This window comes from Ananas comosus, linkage group 24, assembly GCF_001540865.1.
Source record: "Ananas comosus cultivar F153 linkage group 24, ASM154086v1, whole genome shotgun sequence".
In the NCBI taxonomy this organism is placed as follows: Eukaryota; Viridiplantae; Streptophyta; class Magnoliopsida; order Poales; family Bromeliaceae; genus Ananas; species Ananas comosus.
Genome location: NC_033644.1, coordinates 629,159 through 648,175, shown reverse-complemented (window position 1 = coordinate 648,175; position 19,017 = coordinate 629,159). Strand labels below are relative to the sequence as shown.

The 19,017-nt window shown below is 38.8% G+C and overlaps 2 protein-coding genes and 1 long non-coding RNA gene across 4 annotated transcripts; 1 reads left to right on the top strand and 2 right to left on the bottom strand.

The window, feature by feature from the left end:
* Positions 3,322-4,917, bottom strand: LOC109728493 (reticuline oxidase-like). Its single transcript, XM_020258904.1, has one exon. The coding sequence runs from the start codon at positions 4,915-4,917 to the stop codon at positions 3,328-3,330; it is 1,590 nt and encodes a 529-aa protein (XP_020114493.1). The 3' UTR covers positions 3,322-3,327.
* On the bottom strand, positions 9,454-13,250 carry LOC109728496. 2 transcript variants are annotated; one of them, XR_002220981.1, is made up of 2 exons: positions 12,802-13,250; positions 9,454-9,860 (listed from the first exon to the last, which is right to left on the bottom strand). It is a non-coding gene; the product is annotated as an uncharacterized LOC109728496 (long non-coding RNA). The 2 variants fall into 2 exon arrangements; XR_002220982.1 differs by lacking the exon at positions 9,454-9,860 and adding an exon at positions 10,606-10,978.
* On the top strand, positions 13,824-18,641 carry LOC109728492 (pentatricopeptide repeat-containing protein At3g12770-like). The gene is made up of 4 exons (XM_020258903.1): positions 13,824-15,980; positions 16,812-16,900; positions 17,636-17,728; positions 17,875-18,641. The coding sequence occupies exon 1, from the start codon at positions 13,824-13,826 to the stop codon at positions 15,957-15,959; it is 2,136 nt and encodes a 711-aa protein (XP_020114492.1). The 3' UTR covers positions 15,960-15,980; positions 16,812-16,900; positions 17,636-17,728; positions 17,875-18,641.

The window sequence follows — 19,017 nt, the reverse complement described above, 5'->3', positions numbered from 1 at the left end:
AGGATATATTCTCTCTCCATCCTTTCGTTGTCTCTCCACCATTGTCATTGATTATGCCTCCAATGACTAATCTATTATTGTATAGCCGATAAAATTTCACTTATCGCCACTATTTTTCGCCAATCATATTGAAATCTCATGTCCTACGTACTCTCGATAGTCATTATCGTCGAGGGTGATGATGCGTTCATCTTTTATGTTTTTGTGCGTGCAGTCGATCCATCTATCATTGTTGTCACTTTCAAAGATGAGTTGGTCATTCAGAAACTACGAATAAAATAGCCATACATGACGGTTCAATTTAACCTTCTCTCTTGTATGTCTCCTCTTCTTTCTTTTCTCTTTATTCTAGAAAGATAATTGAAAAATAAGCATGGAATAAATTAAGGCGTAAAAGAAAAAAGAAAAGGATTCAAGGAAGTAAGTAAGACACGATGTGAATCGTAGGAAAGTCTTTTTTTGTAATTTAGCCAAAATTGTAGTGTAATATTGACTTTCACATGAATTGAGCTAGAATACACCTAAAAACACCAATCCCTCGGTGCTTCTAAGTTTCTAGCCCTTAGATCTACCCTTTGACTATTAATAGCTTTTGAATCAAACACTTTTTCACCTACCACCACCTACCACCATCATCCTATCCCTACATTATAATATTGTCTTTATATATATTATTAAGGGGCAATTGTTTATATATTTTTGAAAAGTTTTCGACTTTCTAATTTATCTTTCTTAGAAGGCTAATATTAAAAATATCTTTTTTACGTTCCAACATATTTCAAATATATTTCTAGAATTAAATTCTGTTAATGAACTGTTAGCAATAGCTGTTATATGTATGAAATTACTATTTTACCATTTCAAATATACCCTTCCACTATCACCGACTTTTTTTATTTGCCCTAAGTTAGGAGTATAAAAAGTATTTTGATTTTTAGACTTTTCAAATATACACTTCTACCATCACCAACATTTCTTATTTGCCCGTAAGTTAAGGATAAAATAGGTATTTTAATTTTTTTTTAACTCTAGTAGATATTTAACTCACGTTTAATCCAAGTTAACTTAACGGATAATAAATGCAGGAAGATTTTGAAATAAGAAGGGTATATTGAAAAAAAAAGAAGTAGGAATAAATAAAATATTTTTAAAATTTTAAAGAATATATAAGCAATTATCTCTATTATTAATATGTCAGCATTTATAATATAGAAGTTTCTGATTGATTCATCAACATACTTTAAAATACCATACGAATTTGCCAACTTAACAACATTATAGAAGCAATGTTGTAGAAAATCTACAGCAGTTCTTGGAGTTATCCAAGGCTCCATTTGTGCTTCCGTTGGAGAGTGCGTTACATGCGATGATCACAAGCATTTCGTTATACAGTATAATTATTGCGATTCTATGCAAAATTTGAAAGACTTAGAGTATGTTTATTTCACTGAAACTGAATTTTAAGTTGAGGTGGACTTTGAATTGAAGTGGAGTTTGATAAAAATTACTTTTCTGCCGTTTGTTTCGTAGTTATGAAAGTGAAGTTTCATTAGTTCTGCTATTTGTTTTATAGTGTATGATATAAAACTATAATTTATGTATAAATACTAAATAATTTAATAAACAAAAATAATATAATTGCGATTCTATGCAAAATCTGAAAGACTTAGAGTATGTTTATTTCACCGAAACTGAATTTTAAGTTGAAGTGGAGTTTGATAAAAATTACTTTCCTGCTGTTTGTTTCGTAGTTATGAAAGTAAAGTTTCATTAGTTCTGCTATTTGTTTTATAGTGTATGATATAAAACTATAATTTATGTATAAATACTAAATAATTTAATAAACAAAAATAATATCATTATATTTTTATATAATTAAAATTTAATTTAAAATAACTAAATTATTTTTAATACATAAATTATAATAATACAACAATAAAATTATAAAGTAAAAAAATATTAATAATTAATTAATTAATTATTCTTATTTTAATTGTACAAACTAATTAACAAATATTAAAATTTAACTAATTAATTATTCTTATTTTAATTGTACAAACTAATTAAAAAATATTAAAATTTAACTAATTAATTTTTATCATATCTTAAATATGCCACCTGAATAAAAGAGTGACTATCATAATTAAATATTTTTAAATATAACCATCATATATTATTTTATTATTTTATTCACTTCTGTTCACCGTAATTGACTCCGGCTCATGACGGGCGGGCCGAAGTCAACTACGCCGTTTCAGATTAACTCGAGATTCGACAGTAACTTTTTTTACAGCGAACCAAATAATGAAAATGATCATTTATGATGAAAACGACTTCCTGTATCTCCACTTTCACTCCGCTGCCATCCAAACGCCCTTCTCGCTACATTCTCTCTCTCTAACTCTTTCAGGCCCAGGGGAAGATAGAGAGAGAGAGAGACTGAGCCCACACACAGAGGCCCCCAACTTAGCCCATGTTTGCCCTTTTCACTTCTTTGAGTTTAGTCTAGCTAAAAGAGACAAATTACACTTCACTACAACCATATAATAATAAAAAAGTACAGAGCTTGTTTGGTTCGCTTCTTTTAAACTATAAAATCGAAATAAAATTCACTAATTATGATGGCCAAAAATAGAATTCTAATTATCATTCCATTCTAGGATGAGAAATAACCCAATTAATTTATGACGAACTTTTGATCCTTCATTATCATACTTCAGAATAAACTACTCAAAATTTTTTCTTACTCTTGGTCGCTTTTTTCTCCCTTAACCAAAATTCTCCGTCATCCAATCTGCTTTTCAGATTGTAACACACACCAACTAAACTACGTAAACTTTCTACTTTTTATATGTTTATCTTTTTTTCTATTTACCGCATTTTAGCAGTTTCTTCTGTACATGATATATTTTCTAGAATATTTAATGACGACGATGAAAAAGACACACTCTTTTCTAGCGGTGGAATGCTCTGGGCGTGCCGGAACACGTTCTCCGGATCAACGGCCGGAGAACGTTCTCCGGAACATTATACTTTTTATACATAAATTATAGTTGTATGATATAAAACTATAATTTATGTATAAATACTAAATAATTTAATAAACAAAAATAATATAATTGCGATCTATGCAAAATCTGAAAGACTTAGAGTATGTTTATTTCACCGAAACTGAATTTTAAGTTGAAGTGGAGTTTGATAAAAATTACTTTCCTGCTATTTGTTTCGTAGTTATGAAAGTAAAGTTTCATTAGTTCTGCTATTTGTTTTATAGTGTATGATATAAAACTATAATTTATGTATAAATACTAAATNCTTTTTTTCTATTTACCGCATTTTAGCAGTTTCTTCTGTACACGATATATTTTCTAGTATATTTAATGACGACGATGAAAAAGACACACTCTTTTCTAACGGTGGTATGCTCTGGGCATGCCGGAACACGTTCTCGGGATCGACGGCCGTTTTGGCCAGCACGAGCCGATCGTAGTTCCCGAGGAAGTACCTCTCCCCCCACGCCCGCGCCTCCTCCACGGGATTCGTGCGACCGATCCCGGCCGTCCATTGGCCCAGATCGAGGTCCACGTAGTTCACGTACGCCGCCCTGGGCCCCGCGGACACGTGGCGCTCCATGTGGGCGTAGAACCCCTGGAGCCACGCCACGTACTCGGCGCTCCGGTGGTCGTCCTCCGCCGTCCACTCGATCAGGTACTGGACGGCGTAGATGTTCCCGGCCCTATGCGGGAACGCGATGGCGTCGCTCTTTATGCGGGCCATGGCCCCGCCGTACGGGTCGAGGATCAGGTACGCCCGCGGCTGCCGGGACAGCAGATCGACGGCCGTGATCAGGTCCCCGTATGCGACCGGCGTCCGCACGTAGTCCGACTTGGCCTTGAAGTACGTCTTCTTCCGGAGCGCCCGGTCTTTGAGGTCGTGCACCGTGCTCCCCTCCGGTAGACCGGAGAAGAACAGGACCGACTCGATCCAGCTCGACTCGGTCCAGAGCGGGCCGGTCGGGCCGAGCTCGGCGAACCGGCGGTTCAGGAGGCGGGCCGCCTCGCGGCTCGGGCCGAGGAAGAGGCATTTGAAGGTGACGGAGAGGCCGGTCCGGTTGGAGCCGGGTAGACCGGCGCCGACGAAGGCGGAGAGGTAGACCCGGTCGGGGAGGGCCGGGGCGACGAGCTGCCACTTGTGGAGTAGACCGGCGACGAACCGGGGCGAGCCGGGGAGGTTGAGGGAGAGGGAGGAGACGAGGGGGGGGACGGGGACGAGGCGGAGGCGCCATGCGAGGACGGGGCCGAAGGAGGCGCCGCCGCCGCCGCGGAGGGCCCAGAAGGGGTCGGGGCCGAGGGCGGGGCGGGAGAGGAGGGAGGAGGAGAGGGGGTGGAGGAGGAGGGCGTCGACGTAGAGCTCGCCCAGCGTCGCCCCGGCCTCCACCCACGCCGTGGCCGAGCGCACGTCGACCTCCACCCGGTTCAGGTTCATCAGGTCGAGGATCGCGAACCCCGCTAGGGTTAGGGTTAGGGTTAGGGTTTCGTGGGTGGTGTAGGAGAGGCCCTCGTAGCTGTGGCCGCCGCTGCGGAGGAGGATGCGGAGGGAGGAGTTGCGGAGGCATAGGACGGAGGGGGGCACGTGCGAGAGCTTCGTGGGGAGGACGATGGCGCGGGGCTTGGGCACGTGCGAGCGGGAGAAGCGGAGGTTGTTGAGGGAGGCGTTGAGGAGGGGGAAGTAGGGCGACGTGGCGGCGTCCGAGGGGTCGGATGGGTACAGCGTGAAGTTCCGCACCCCCGCCGATGTTAGACACGTGGCGAGATCCTGCGCGGCGTCGGCGTGGAATAAGAGTGAGAATAAGAGTGAGAATAGGAATAATGAGAGGAGGGGAATAGTGGTGGTGGTGGTGGTGGTGGTGGTGGCCATGGCGAGGGAGAATTAGTGAGTGAGGAGGGGTTTAGGAAGGGGATATGCATATATATATATGTATATATAAAGGGGTTTAATGTTTAATTAGGATTAGTTATAGTTAATTATAGTTAATAGTTAATGAAGGGGGAATTATCAATTAGGTGGCCGGCGAGGGATAAAATAGCGGAATAAATGTGATTTTTTATATTTTTTATATATATATATTTATAAAATTTGGCTGGAATACTATTAATAGTATTTCGGTTCTTTTACTATCAGTCTTTAATTCTTAGATGAAAAATTATAGAGTTAGAATGATAGTGGTTCTCTAAAATTTAATGACGATTTTTCTACGATTGAGTAGATGATTGGTTGAATAATATAATTTAAAAGGTGAAATTGATTAAAGTGCAGATATAACAATTCTCAAATACTATTAATAAAAATCCAGTTCATCTCTCTCTCTCTCTCTGTGTATATATATATATATATATATGAAAGGGGGTAGAGAGAGAGAGTATAACAAGTCAAGTGGATAGAGAGGGAAACATTTGTATGTTGGTTTGTATTTGGAGAGGAAGGAACAAGACAAGGGGGAGAAGGAGAAATGGGAAAAATGCCCTATACTCCCTTGAAATTTTGCTTAATTTTATTGTGGCCCTCGAGCATTTGATGGCTTATTTGGCTTATCTGGATGCACGAATAACTTATTCAGCACATCTCTTCTATTTATCTGAGGAGTTTGTGTTTGGTAGATGAGGAGCACAGATTTAATCAAATGATATAAAAATTATATTATATTCAGTCTTCAAATTAATTTAATCCGTATAAAAATACATCCTCAATACCTGCGAGTTTAATTTTGGTATTCGAATGTGCAAGTTTTAAGTTTCATTAAATGTGAAAATGACTAAATCTTCCTATAGCTTTACAAATTTTTTCATAGTCGAGTTGCATGCTAAGAATTTAAATATTTTAAATAAAAAATATAAAGGATTTGCTAAAATATCACAAATAGTAAAGTCAACACCATTTAAAGCTCAGGGACCATAATGAAAAACGTAAATCAACTTGAGGAGCTAATTGTGCAATTTACAGTAAATTATTGTTTTGTCTTAAACATCTCATTGTGATGACACAATCAATAATTTTTTATTTTCTAAAACCAAAAAAAAAAAACAAAATCTGATTTGGCAATGACCAGGCAGGGACTCGTTTGTAATTTCACAAAAGTTTCGGCACGGATTTGAGATTTTGACCCTCTTGGAGCGGCAGGCAACGGAGACTAGATCCGGCCACCTCCTGGCTACTTGCAGTTGACAACTACTTGGGGTTTTTTTTTTTTTTTTCATTTTTTAATTTTTTATTCTATTATTTTATTTTTTAGAAAAGTTTTGGATTCTAATGGTGATTTTGAAGGTAATTATCCACAATTGATTTGCGAAAAATTACTACAATCTAAACATGTGGTACAATTTAATTTGCTGTTTTCATCTTCGAAAATAATGCTTTGGTCAAATTTGAAAATATAAATCGAATTTGAGTTGCGCCGAGATTTCACCACTTTCATGGTTAATGTAAATTGTTTAGTAATACAGCTCTTATCGTTCAAATTATATTCCCATCTACTTATACAAATAGATATAACATCTCACAAAGAGAAATATAGAAAGGAGCAAAAAAGATAAATTTTATGAAAAACCTTATATAAATTATTAATACTTAATAATCTTAATTACATTACTTAAGTATTCTGTAATTTATATATATATATTTTTTTTCACACCTTGTATTAACTTTTTCTTTAAACAGGCAAGTGTTGCGTACGTGCGTCGTGAATCATCGCTTTTCCGAAACTCACTGAGAACACTTAGAATTAAGCTCCCATGCTTTGGTTAAAACATTTTATGTCTCTTTAATCAATTTTTGTGGAACATCTCCGACACACGTACACGACACAAAACGAGAAAAGGTTAACAAGAAATATAATTAAAAAAATAGAAAAAAGAATCATAAAATAGTTAAATGATATAGTTAAAATTATAGAACACTAAAATTAAAAAGAAAAACTAAGCCACAGAAGGGATATATCAAGTTTTTTCTAATTTTACCTCAACACGAATAATTATATTATTTTTTTTTAACAGGTTCTCTCTACAGGGAGAGTTATGTAGCAGAAAAGCAAAATTTAAACTTTTGCTTTTATGGTTTAAAAATTCCATTTTAACTTCCCATCACAAACAAAATAAAAAATAGTAGGCAAGCCAAACAAACACCAAGTACAAATATATTTTTTTAGATACTTTATAATTATATTTAAAGTAATAATATAATACAGTACATTACTTGTGCACTCCAGTATAAGACAAATGTGCAATTCCAAAGACACACAAGCTTGATCTCTTCTTTACTTTTACATCAAATAATTAGCATTTTAAAATATTTTTCTTTCAATACCCCTTAAGGGCATCCAAACACTTCTTTAAAATTATTTTGTTTACAAAACAACAAAACTATCCAAACTCTCTCTCTCTCTCCCTCAGAGAGAGAGAGAGAGAGCGAGAGAAATAAAAAAAAAGCTACCCACTTAGAATTTAGAACCTCGGCACCAACTATCGAGTCCTTAGCAAATTGTGCTAAATATAGTTGATCAAAATCAAGTAAAAACTCAATAATTAAGGGGCAATTGGACTTGTATTTACTTTCTAATTGGAAACAGAAATACTATATTAGAGAGGCATATGGTGGAGATACCTCAAGTAGGTGTTTTAAACTTGCTAATAACTAATAAAAGCATGAAAACTACTTGTGTGACTAAGCCATGTAACCAAACATTTTGTCTTGTTTCCATTGAAAAAGCATTGCAAATGCATTTAAAAAAAAGATTCGCATATTCAATACCTTTCACCTGATTGGATTCAGTATTTTGATGGCTAATTTTTAGAACTAATTAATTGGTTTACTTCCTCTTAAAAGAGATAAGATTCCATGAGCTTTAAGAAAGTTGAAAAAAAGGGAAAGAAGAGGATGCTGGTACTCCTTAGCTATTCAAGTTCTGGAAAGTAACTTTTCTTATCACTCGGTTGAAAAAGATATATACCAAACTATTGTTTTTACAAATTTTAAATCGAATATAAGCATATTCGACGAAATAGTTATTTCACACAATATCAGAACGAAAAACTCAATTTAAATTTCATCACAGTTTGCATAGTTAATATACATGTTTGTCCTATTAAGAGTCTCTATAACTACAAGGGGGGAGTAAAGTTGACATTAAAAAAGAAAAAAGAAAAAAAAAAGAAGACAGGAATGATCCAATTTGTTCCAATGCTTGCTAAATAAAATATAAATACAGCTGTTTATATTTTTCAAGTATGTTTGACAAGCAATTGTGCTTATTTTACTAACAACCCATTTTTTTCAAAACCAAGAGCTCCACAAGCAATAATCATTATGTCTTTTCGTGCGTCATACTTTGAAGTATGTAACAAAATAGAATCACTTATCCATATGATGATATGAAAAAGACAGTTCCCTTGTGCCTACTAGGGGTGTCAATGAGCCAAACACAAACGAGTTGAGACCGGCTCGTGTTCAGCTCATTTTATAAATGAGTCGAACACAAGCTGACTCATTAAAGTATCGAGCCGAAATATTCAGCTCGTGTTCAGCTCGTTTATTAACGAGTCGAACATGAGCTGGCTCATTAACAAGAAGTTAAAAAAATTATAAAGGATAAGCATAAAAAATAATTTTATGAAATTTTACCTATTTGACTTTTATCTAATGATTGAAACTTTACATATAAATGATCTTTTTATAATTAAATTAGGCTTTATATTTAGACTAAACTAATATATAATATGTATTCGAGCTGTTATCAAGCCGAACACGAGCGAGCTGAACCAAGCTCGTGTTCGGCTCGTATATTAAACGAGTAACTCGATCTCGCGCTCATTTCAAGTCGAACACGAGCTCGCTCACGAACAGCAAGCTAGATTGCCATCCCTAGTGCCTACACTCATTTTATTTGGTTTTGTGCAACTGCAACGGCTGCAGCAATATTCATTTGTTTCATAGCTTGCTTATATTTTTATTTTTATTTTTCTTCTTATATCAAGAGATCTAATTCGTTGTCAATTGCTACAGTTAGAAGCTAATTTTTATATTTTTATATAGTTTCAACTGCTACAGTTAAATTCAAATACACACCAATCCAAACACTGTATATAAGCGTGCATGCAGTTAAAATTTCAATGCGGTAACAACTTTAACCAATCAAACAGCTTCTTAATTGCCAAAGAGGGAAAAAGAGCAAAACTAGTCCCCTAAATTTTGACTAATTATACCATCTTACGTTCTTCACTTAAACAAGTCAATCCTTAAAATTAAGTAGTTTCTTTTAAATCCTCGATGTGCTTTCTATCCAAAATTTCTAATATCCACGAGCATTTAAAGCAAACAAATAAACCAATCAAAAAACAGAGTAAGAAATAGAGATCAATCTATGTAATTAAAGATGAAGGAAATTTGAATTTGTTGGAGTCCGAAGTCCAGGTACTACCAATGCATTTTACCCAAGAATTCATAAACAATTAGGTTTTGCAAACTTCAAACATTATTGTTATGACTTTACCTTCTTCCTAAACGAGATGTGCACCCACATGTTGGAAATAAAAAAAAAAAAAAGGAAAGAGAGATGATATTATTGTCATTTATATCATTGTGGAAATAAATATATATGAAAGGAAAAATTTCAACGGACTAAATTGCTCATTAGAAATTTAAAGCTGATAACATGGCAAATTTAGGGGTGTTGTGCTTACGTGAAACCATAAGACTTTACGAGGTATGTAATCTACCATCCAACTAGCCTCTAGTCAATTGTTTGTTTGTCTTGCAATAACATTTGGCAGCAATAGAAGCTTCATGCTTCTATCTAGTTGCTGTCAAGCCTGCATATTTAAAATAACATTTTTGCAGAGTCAATGACGCTTGTCCAACTCAGATGTCAGCATAATGCAACTAGATCAATAGGAAAGTTACACCAAGACACCATAAGACAACGATTGTCAAGTGATAAGATCTAGACCTGTAAGTGCTAATTTGTACACCGAGAGTTTACCAACTCAATAACTGAAAGCTACATTTGCATCATCTTCACAACAGTAAACGAGCAAGCCCCCTTCTAACTTTTACTTCGATTAGATTTAAAATCAGTCTACTGCCGCCTACTTAAAATGCTGCCCAGCCTGTTTTGGTATAGGTTTGTGATGTGTTCTTCACGTTGTTCACATCTATAGTTTGTCCTTACCTTTCTTTTCTTCTTCCTTTTCCTCTTTGTGTTTAGAGGCTTCAAGTTCCTATTTCATCTTTTTTTGCCATCTGATTCTTTCCAAGTGTTTTGGCTCGTCGTTTGATTTTTCTTCTTCTAAATTCTTGTAGTTAAATATTATCTTCTCTTTTACAATGTTTTTAGTACTGTCAAGTTTAGTTCTTATTATTTTTAGTTTTGAAGATTGATCGAGATCCATAGCAAACAATGCCATTCAATTTGTCTACGCATCATCCCAAGCTTCCTTTTTAATTAAATTAAAAAATTGCACCAATTAAAATTTGACAGCAAATGACTAGAACTAGTTGGATGGTAGATTGTATATCCCGTACAGGTATACAACTTAGCATATAGTCAAATATCTATAAATTAATAATGTCATTATCATTTGACAGCATTGGTTAACTATAAACTAGTCAGATGGTGGATTATATATCCTATACAATCCGCACGCTACACCATTCAGAGGATAGCCATCCCACTGATATAATAGATGTGTTGTGCTACAAAATAGAGTTGTCTTTTTCTCTCTTTTAGTCACTAAGGCTTCAAGATTACATAGGTAAGTACAAATCTAATCTAAATGAAATTAAATGTTCTATATTTTCTCTCTTTCTCCATTACATTTTTTTTTTGCTACTAGAAACTCAGACTTGGATGCGTTGAATTTTGCACCCCATTTCTTCTCAAATAGTTGCGTGTCCTTCGTAAGTCTACATCACTTGATTGATTTTTGACCTAAAGGAAGCAACATGAGAGCTGAATAGCGACTTACATGACCTCAGATGCTTTAAAAATCATTAGTAGAACCTCAAAGAATTTGAATTTGCAAATGTAAATTGAAAACCTAGTGAATCATGCGAAGGTAGGATACTCGAATTTCGCTAGCACATCAACAGGCGCAGTCCTATTAATTTAGTTATCAAGATATTAAACGTGAAACTATATTTGAGCCAGTAATTTATTTCCAACAGGTAAAAAAAAAAATTGTAAACTCCCGAACTGCTACTTGGATTGGGCACAACTAAAATCATCTAATCTAATCCAAAGTTGGCTAGTTTGGTTGGAAAAATACGATTGGGTTATGTTAGGGCTGAAAATTTCAGTCCACCTCAGGTTTTGGAGGTCTAGGAATGAGCCAACATTCAGTTGAATTTAGCCCAAAAACCATACAAAAAAGCTATATATTTGTTGGAGTATTCTTAAATTACTGACGCAATATTTGGTTGGAGGATCAAGCTGTGATAGTTGTAGACATTTCCATTACCAAATCCAACAAAGGTTTGAGCTATCGGCAGGTGAAATTTGGCAGGAAAAATATCCCCTTTTTCTGAGGAAAAACATTTCAAGGTGTATGCTGGAACGTAATATCTCCTTGCTAGCTAGGCCTTTATTCTTGCTAATCGCCACTATCCCCAGCCAAACACAATGGGAATAACATCTAAAACTGAAGTCCTCCTTACATATATTTATCACCATCAACAATAGAATTGATCAAACCAAACCAAACACTAACGAGTGTTTGGTTAGGAATTTCCAACTAGGGTAGCAAAAAACATCCTCAATGAGAATTTTAATTTTAGGCCCTATTTCAATCGTATTTGGTCAGGGATAGTAGAAGCACGGGAACAATGGCACACCCAGAGGAAAAAACCACTATTCCACCACATCCCCTAGAATTACTATCCTTCAGAACAAAAAGGATTATATTTCTCCACCCAATTCCTAATCGGATAGCACATCCTTTATCGTGTTTGGGGAAATACCAAGGATTTATACCACAATCCCAACTCCATGCCGCAAGGGAAAACAACCGGAGTCCTTGCTTACACACTCTCGATCATTGTGCTTGTTGTCCTATAGAGTGCCTTTTGCTGCACTAACACAAATATATCGATTCACATCATGTATAAACGAAAGGACCCAATTATCTTGAGGCAATCCAAGCCAAATTGTCTATAATACAAATGCTGAATTTAGAAAAACTCTGCTAAACTCAGCATAAGTAGGCATTAAAAAAATCTCGTAGTTAGATTTTCTACCAGAATTAATATTTCAGCAAAGTAAAGATCTTTCATAAGATATTTAGTAGGAAATCCTATGAACTGTTCATACATTTTTTTAAGGTTTCAATTCAATCACAAGAATGCACCAATTGTTCTTAGAGGCGGCATACTAACATTTGCAACATTAACTCATTGTCAGAACCTCCCAAAACAATAACCTGTCACTAATTAATCACTATATTCATCGCGCGAAAATTTAATACTAAAAAGACATAGATGAATAAGCACAACTTTAATATGAGCACAATCGGTAATATGAAAAGAGTATACTTAAAACTATTTATCAAGCTATAATTAATCAACTCTGCGATTCCTGATAAACTTCCCCATCTTAACATGGGATGCAAACGGAGTCTAATTCTATGAAAATAAATAAAACAGTAATAATAGCCTATTAAGAAATTCATCGAAAACAAATAGAACATTAACAAGGACTCATGGCAAAACACATCAAAAACCAGTATAAAGCAATAGAATTAGGGTTTTAGTTGCTACCTTCTTCTCACGATGATCTCGACGGAGGTGCCGGATTCAGTGGTGGAGATGTTGATGGGGAAATGAGCGTACAAGAAGCACCTCTCGTAACGAAAGCCCTCAGTGACCCCCGCGACGAGGCTCCGTGCATAACCAGGGCGAGATCCTGAGCATTTGCGCCGCCATGGACGAGCTCGAGGTCGAGATCGAGGTGATCGAAGTCGCGGCATTAGCTCACCGTGCGGCCCCTCCACCCCGATCGCCCTCGCCCTCGCTTTCACCGCCACCACCTCCCTCGGGGATCAGAATCATCTCCGAGGCCGAGATCAGCTTCATCCTCGATTGATATCGATGGAGATGGAGATGGAGATTGAGAAGGAAATGGAGATCGCTCGGTGTTGGAGTGGAATGGGGAGGTGAGGGAGAAAGGGGTTTCGGTAGGGTTTGGAGTTGGGGTTTTGATTTTTGAATCGTCGGGATTTAAACTCAAACTTTAAAGGGTGAAAATGCATGGACAGTCCCCATACTATTCGAAAATTTAGATTTAGTTCTCAAGCTTTTCAATTTAGCACTTGAGTCCCTACACTTTCGCATTTTTTACCCCTCAGGGCCATTTCGGAATTCCTCTTTTTCCCCCTTATATAAGCTCCTTTCTCATTTTTAAAAATTCGTAATTAATTAATTTTAGCTAAAAAAATTCAGAAATTTTATATGATTAACTGGTAATTCTAACAAATTTAATAATTTTAATCAACTTGTTGTAAATTAAAACTGCATTAATTAACACTTAATATCGAGCAACATCTATAAATTTAGTAAAATTCCTAATTTTTAATTAGCTAAAATAACTTAAATTTAAAAAGGAACTAAAGTCGAGGGCCCTATTTCGAAATAGCATATAGTTGAGGGGGTTTAGATCCATTTTCACGAGCTGAGAACCATGCGCAGAGAGAGTCGGCACCGAGTTAGCGAGAGCGTAGAGAAAATCGGCGTCGTCTTCTTCTATTTATTTAGCCGCTGCTCCTACTGGCCATGGTCATCTCATGGCCTCCTCCTCCACCCTCCCCCTCCTCCTCCTCCGCCGCCGCGGAGGTCTCCTTCTCCGGCGCCGTTCGCCGCGCGACGGCGCTCCTCGGCGCCGCCGCGCACCCCGCCCACCTCCCCCAGCTCCACGCCCACCTCNCGCAGCCCCGCCCTCACCGCCGCCTCGTACTCCGCCTTCTCCGCCTCCCGCTCCCTACCCCGCGGCACCGCCCTCTCCTCCGCCTCCCGCCTCAACATCTCCCCCTCCCTGCCCAGCCCCTCCAGCTCCTTGTTCGCCTCCCGTATCCTCTCCTCCCCCCTCCCCGGCACCGGCTCCTCCTCGCGCCGCCGCCTCGCCTCCTCGAGCTCCCGCTCCTCTCCCCTCGCCACCTCCGGCGCCGCCTCCTCCACCCGCACCTCGACCCCCTCCCCTCTCCCTCCCCCCCGTCCTCAAATCCTGCGCCTCCCTCTCCGCCGCCGCCGCTGCCGCCGCAGTCCACGCCCACGCCCTCCGCCGCGGCCTCGCCGCCGGGCTCTTCGTCCAGAACGGCCTCGTCGCCGCCTACGCCAAGTGCGGCGACGTCGCCGGCGCCCGCAACCTGCTCGACGAAATGCCCCGCAGGAACGTCGTCTCCTGGACCGCCGTCATCTCCGGCTGCGCCCAGAACGGCTTCCCCCTCCAAGCCCTCGCCTTGTTCCGCGCTATGCGCGCCGGCACCGACGCCAGTCCCGATTTCGTCGCCTACATTAGCGTCCTCAAGGCCTACACGGATATCGAGGACCTCGGACACTGTCGCTCCATTCATGCATTGGTGGTGAAAGAAGGGTTTGATGGTGAACAGGACATTCTCGTCACCCTCACCACAATGTATGCGAAATCGGGGCAGGTTCTCGTCGCCCGCTCGCTGTTCGATCGAATGCCGACGCCCGGCTTGATCCTGTATAATGCGATGATCTCTGGGTATGCGAAGAATGGTTATTCTACCGAAGCGGTGGAGCTGTTCCGTCGCATGATTGCAGGAGCCGGGAAACCCGATTCGATCACGATAAGGTCGGCGATCTTAGCTTGTGGTCAATTGGGTTCGCTCGAGACTGCAAATTGGATGGAAGATCACGCTGCTCGTAGCGAATATAAAGGTGATATCTTCGTCAACACGGCTCTCGTCGATATGTTTGCGAAATGTGGAAGTATTGGTCGTGCGCGCATTGTGTTTGATAGGATGCCCGAAAGGGATGTGGTGTCTTGGAGTGCTATTATAGCTGGTTATGGAATGCATGGATGTGGTAATGAAGCTATTCATCTCTTTGAGGAGATGAAGCATGCTAACGTTATGCCCAATGATGTTACGTTCATCGGGCTTCTTTCGGCATGCAATCATGCTGGGTTAGTAGACGAAGGGTGGAAATATTTCCACTCCATGAGAGAGTTTGGGGTCGAGCCGCGTCATCAGCACTATGCTTGTGTAGTGGATCTTCTTGCTCGCGCCGGCCATCTTCAAAAGGCTTATGATGTTGTGCTGGGTATGCCTATGGAACCGGAGATTACTGTTTGGGGAGCTTTACTCAATGCATGCAAGATATACGGTAATGTAGAGTTGGGCGAATATGCGGCTAAAAGGATTTTCTCTTTAGAGCCTTTGAATGCGGGGCATTACGTGCAGCTCTCTAATATCTACGCCTCGGCTGAAATGTGGAATGATGTTGCTAAAGTTCGCGTTTTGATGAAAGAGCGAGGGGCTACAAAGGCGATAGGATGCAGCTCTATTGACATAAATGGTAAGCTTCATTCTTTCCGGATTGGGGATAACTCGCACCGGAGATCGAAGGAGATCTTTGCAATGCTGGATGAGGTGGAGAGGAAGCTAAAAGAGTTCGGGTTTGTTCCTCACATAAATTCGGTCTTACATGACCTTGATATTGAGGAGAAGGTAGAGTCATTGTGTAATCATAGCGAGAGGATAGCCATTGCTTTTGGTTTGATCAGTACGACTCCTGGAACGACCCTCAGGATTACGAAGAACCTTCGTGCGTGCATGAATTGCCATTCTGCTACGAAACTAATATCGAAAATATTCGAAAGAGAGATAGTGGTCAGGGATATAAAACGGTTCCATCACTTCAAGGACGGGTCTTGTTCCTGCAGGGATTACTGGTGAAAGCTAGCTTGGTGCTAAATCGTACGTCTTTTTCTATATTTCTGAATTTTCTTGATGAGCATATTCTAACTCTGCTGCTTTTAGCTGTATAATAGTCATGATTTTGCTGCAAGGAACTGGTCAAATTTGGTGGGTAGTTATGGTTTTACTGCATGTGAAATAAGAATTATTTCAGTGCTTGGGTTAGTTATTTGAGCAAGAGAGATAGGGCGAAGCCCAAATCCAAACTAGGTAGCAAATGACAGAACTGATACAAATTTCTAAGGTGATTGAACTTCGGAATATGAAGAAGACTTATGAAACCAATTAAACCAATACCACACTACTTAGGTTGCCTTTAACTAGTCAGTCTTGTCTCTCTTTACTTCTGAGCTTGTCTGCTTTAATGGATCCCTTTTGGAATCCTAATGGCCAAGGAAGTGGTAGCCATCTCAAACTTCCATATGTTAATAGACTTAACTGTTTGGTTTGACCGGAGCTTTGCAGAAGTGTTGTTTCAGTAGAGTTGCTCGAGGAACTACTAACAACTTTTTTTCGTTAAAATCATTTCAACATTTTCCGTATGCAGATGCAAAAGCTTCAAATTAGCGCACCTGCTTTTGAGGCCTAAAAATCTCATTTTAGCTTCCAATTACAGCAAAAGCTCTAGATTCTTTTTCTTCTTTATTGGAAGCTACTTTTTGCAGTAGATAAGTTGTTCCAAAACCCGAGGTTGAATGGGTACTCTTTTGGAATCTAAATGTCACAGCCGGCCAAAGGGCACATTTGGATTTCTATATGCAACAGGACTTCATTTATCCACTTTAACTGCAACTGCTATACCCAGTATTATACTGTTTTCTTCCTATGCAGATTTGGACATCCCGCAAACATAAAAACAAGGTGCTGGTTTCGTAGGAATGCAGGTGCTGAGCCTGACAACTTTATAAGAACGCAATCAGGTGAGAAATTTTGTTACGACTGCAAATATTTTGTCATCCATAGTTTGAATTATCATATATTTTGAACCCTGCCATCCATTGAAGAAGATGAAACTAAGTAGTCTATTATTGTTGATGCTGAAAAGATTGGTGATATAAGCAAAGAACTCTAACTTAAGCAGTAGTCACACTCCTAGCCAATTGAGTTCTTTCTTAGGTCTCCTGAGCATTTTTTTAGGTAGGCAGAATTTGACCTTCAGAGCCTCTTCACGCCTTCGGTATTGCTGGTGCATCAAAACTTGTCACATGAATAAAGGCCTCTCGTTAAGTTGCGACTATTCTTGTTTTATATAAGTTAAGAGAAAACAAATGCGATGATTAATTCACATTGCAGAAAGAAATGGCTTACAGTGATTTCCCTGTGATGTAAAACCCATTTGGTTATTGTCATAAGTCAGCTATGCCCTGTAACTGTATATATGCTCATGAAGAGAGAGTGTGCGTATGCTCGTGAAGCGAAAGCACGGTCTACTCTCTCTCTCTCTCTCTCTCTCTCTCTCTCTCTCTTATACACACACACGCGCAAGCGCAAGCAAATGCTCCCGTGCACACACAAAATAAGGATAATTTCTCATCACATGAAGGGATTTAGGCGTAGGAAGCAGCGGCATCGAATTCCTCTGCCTTTTACCAGTGGTTTGGATGTCAAATTAACCTATGTGTCAAACTGCTGATGAACATCCACTGCTGGTCTAGGTTTTGCAAAGGCCGATGCGACAACTTCACAGAAAATTTCAGTGTTGGCTTAAAGGAGCGAGCATTCAGCCCTGCAACGGAGGCCACGTTGGTGTGAGTCACAAATCGAGATCATACGTGTCTGTATACTTTAAGTGAATTGATTGCATCTTTATAATAACTCAAGCTTTTGAAATTAATGATTAGCACCAATGATTCTGACATTTAGCACTTGTTGCTTTGATATGACCATTCTGTAGTTTCTCCGGCAGCTTTTAGTCCGCGAGGTATTGAAGGGGGTTAAGGAGACGGACGGTGCCGGTGGCTTCGTCCTGCAGGACAAGAAGGCCGTCAGCAATGCTGACGATATAGTGGCTGCAGAACATCAGCCGGTGGAGAGATAAAAGAAACGACAACGGCGGAGACCGGCGGGCTAACACCGTCACAAAGCATTATCCACTTTCGAGGGCGGAAGCAGCCGGCAAAATGGTCCTTCGGATCGGACACAGCGCATCTCCATGAACGGCACATGGCACGGAACGTCTGATGTGAGCATCGGAATGAAAAGAGCAATACTACTCATAGACCCTTAGACCAGGTATAAATTTTACACCCTCTACTCGTCTTATCAGCAATTATAAAATTGGTGAAAATGTGTGGAGACACCCCTCCACTATTTTTTTTGTTTTTTTATTGTGAATTCTCAACTTGTAATTTTTTTTATTTGAGTTTTTATAGTTAATTAAGGTAAAAATATTATCAAATTTAATGACTTGAATAGCTATTAACTGTTCATTGACCTAGTTCTATCTACTAAAAAGTGATTAAAGTCAATTAATTCGGTGAAATCATCAATAAATTTGATAAAATCCCCAATTTTTTTTTACTTAAAAGTAGCTTGATTCCAAAAAATGAAACTTGAGGGGGTCCCAATCAAAACCAAAATAGTTGAGAGGGCTATGTTAGAACGTCCAATAGTTGAGGGGGTCTATTTTGAAATGGTATAAATGTATGAAAAATTCCTCAACTTTTCTTTTTTTTTTTTGTGTGTGTGTTTAGACTCTTCAAATTTTGAGTTTTTTCAATTTGAATGCTTTTAGCAAATTCAATTAAAATTTTTATTAACGTCAATAGTTATTTCGTTAAATTTAACAACTTTAATCACTTTCTAGCAAACAAAATTAATGAACATATAAATTTAAGAAATGAAATCAAAGTTTTGAATAGCATATTTTAAAAAAATTATAGTAATAAAATATTATGGTTCCAAATCATTATCAGAACCGGAACGGTTTGGTTCTGTTTATACCAAAAACCAAACTGAACTAAGGGTGGCAATCCAGCTCATTGTTTGCGAGCCAGCTCGTGTTCGGCTCCAAATGAGTTCTACATCAATTACTCGT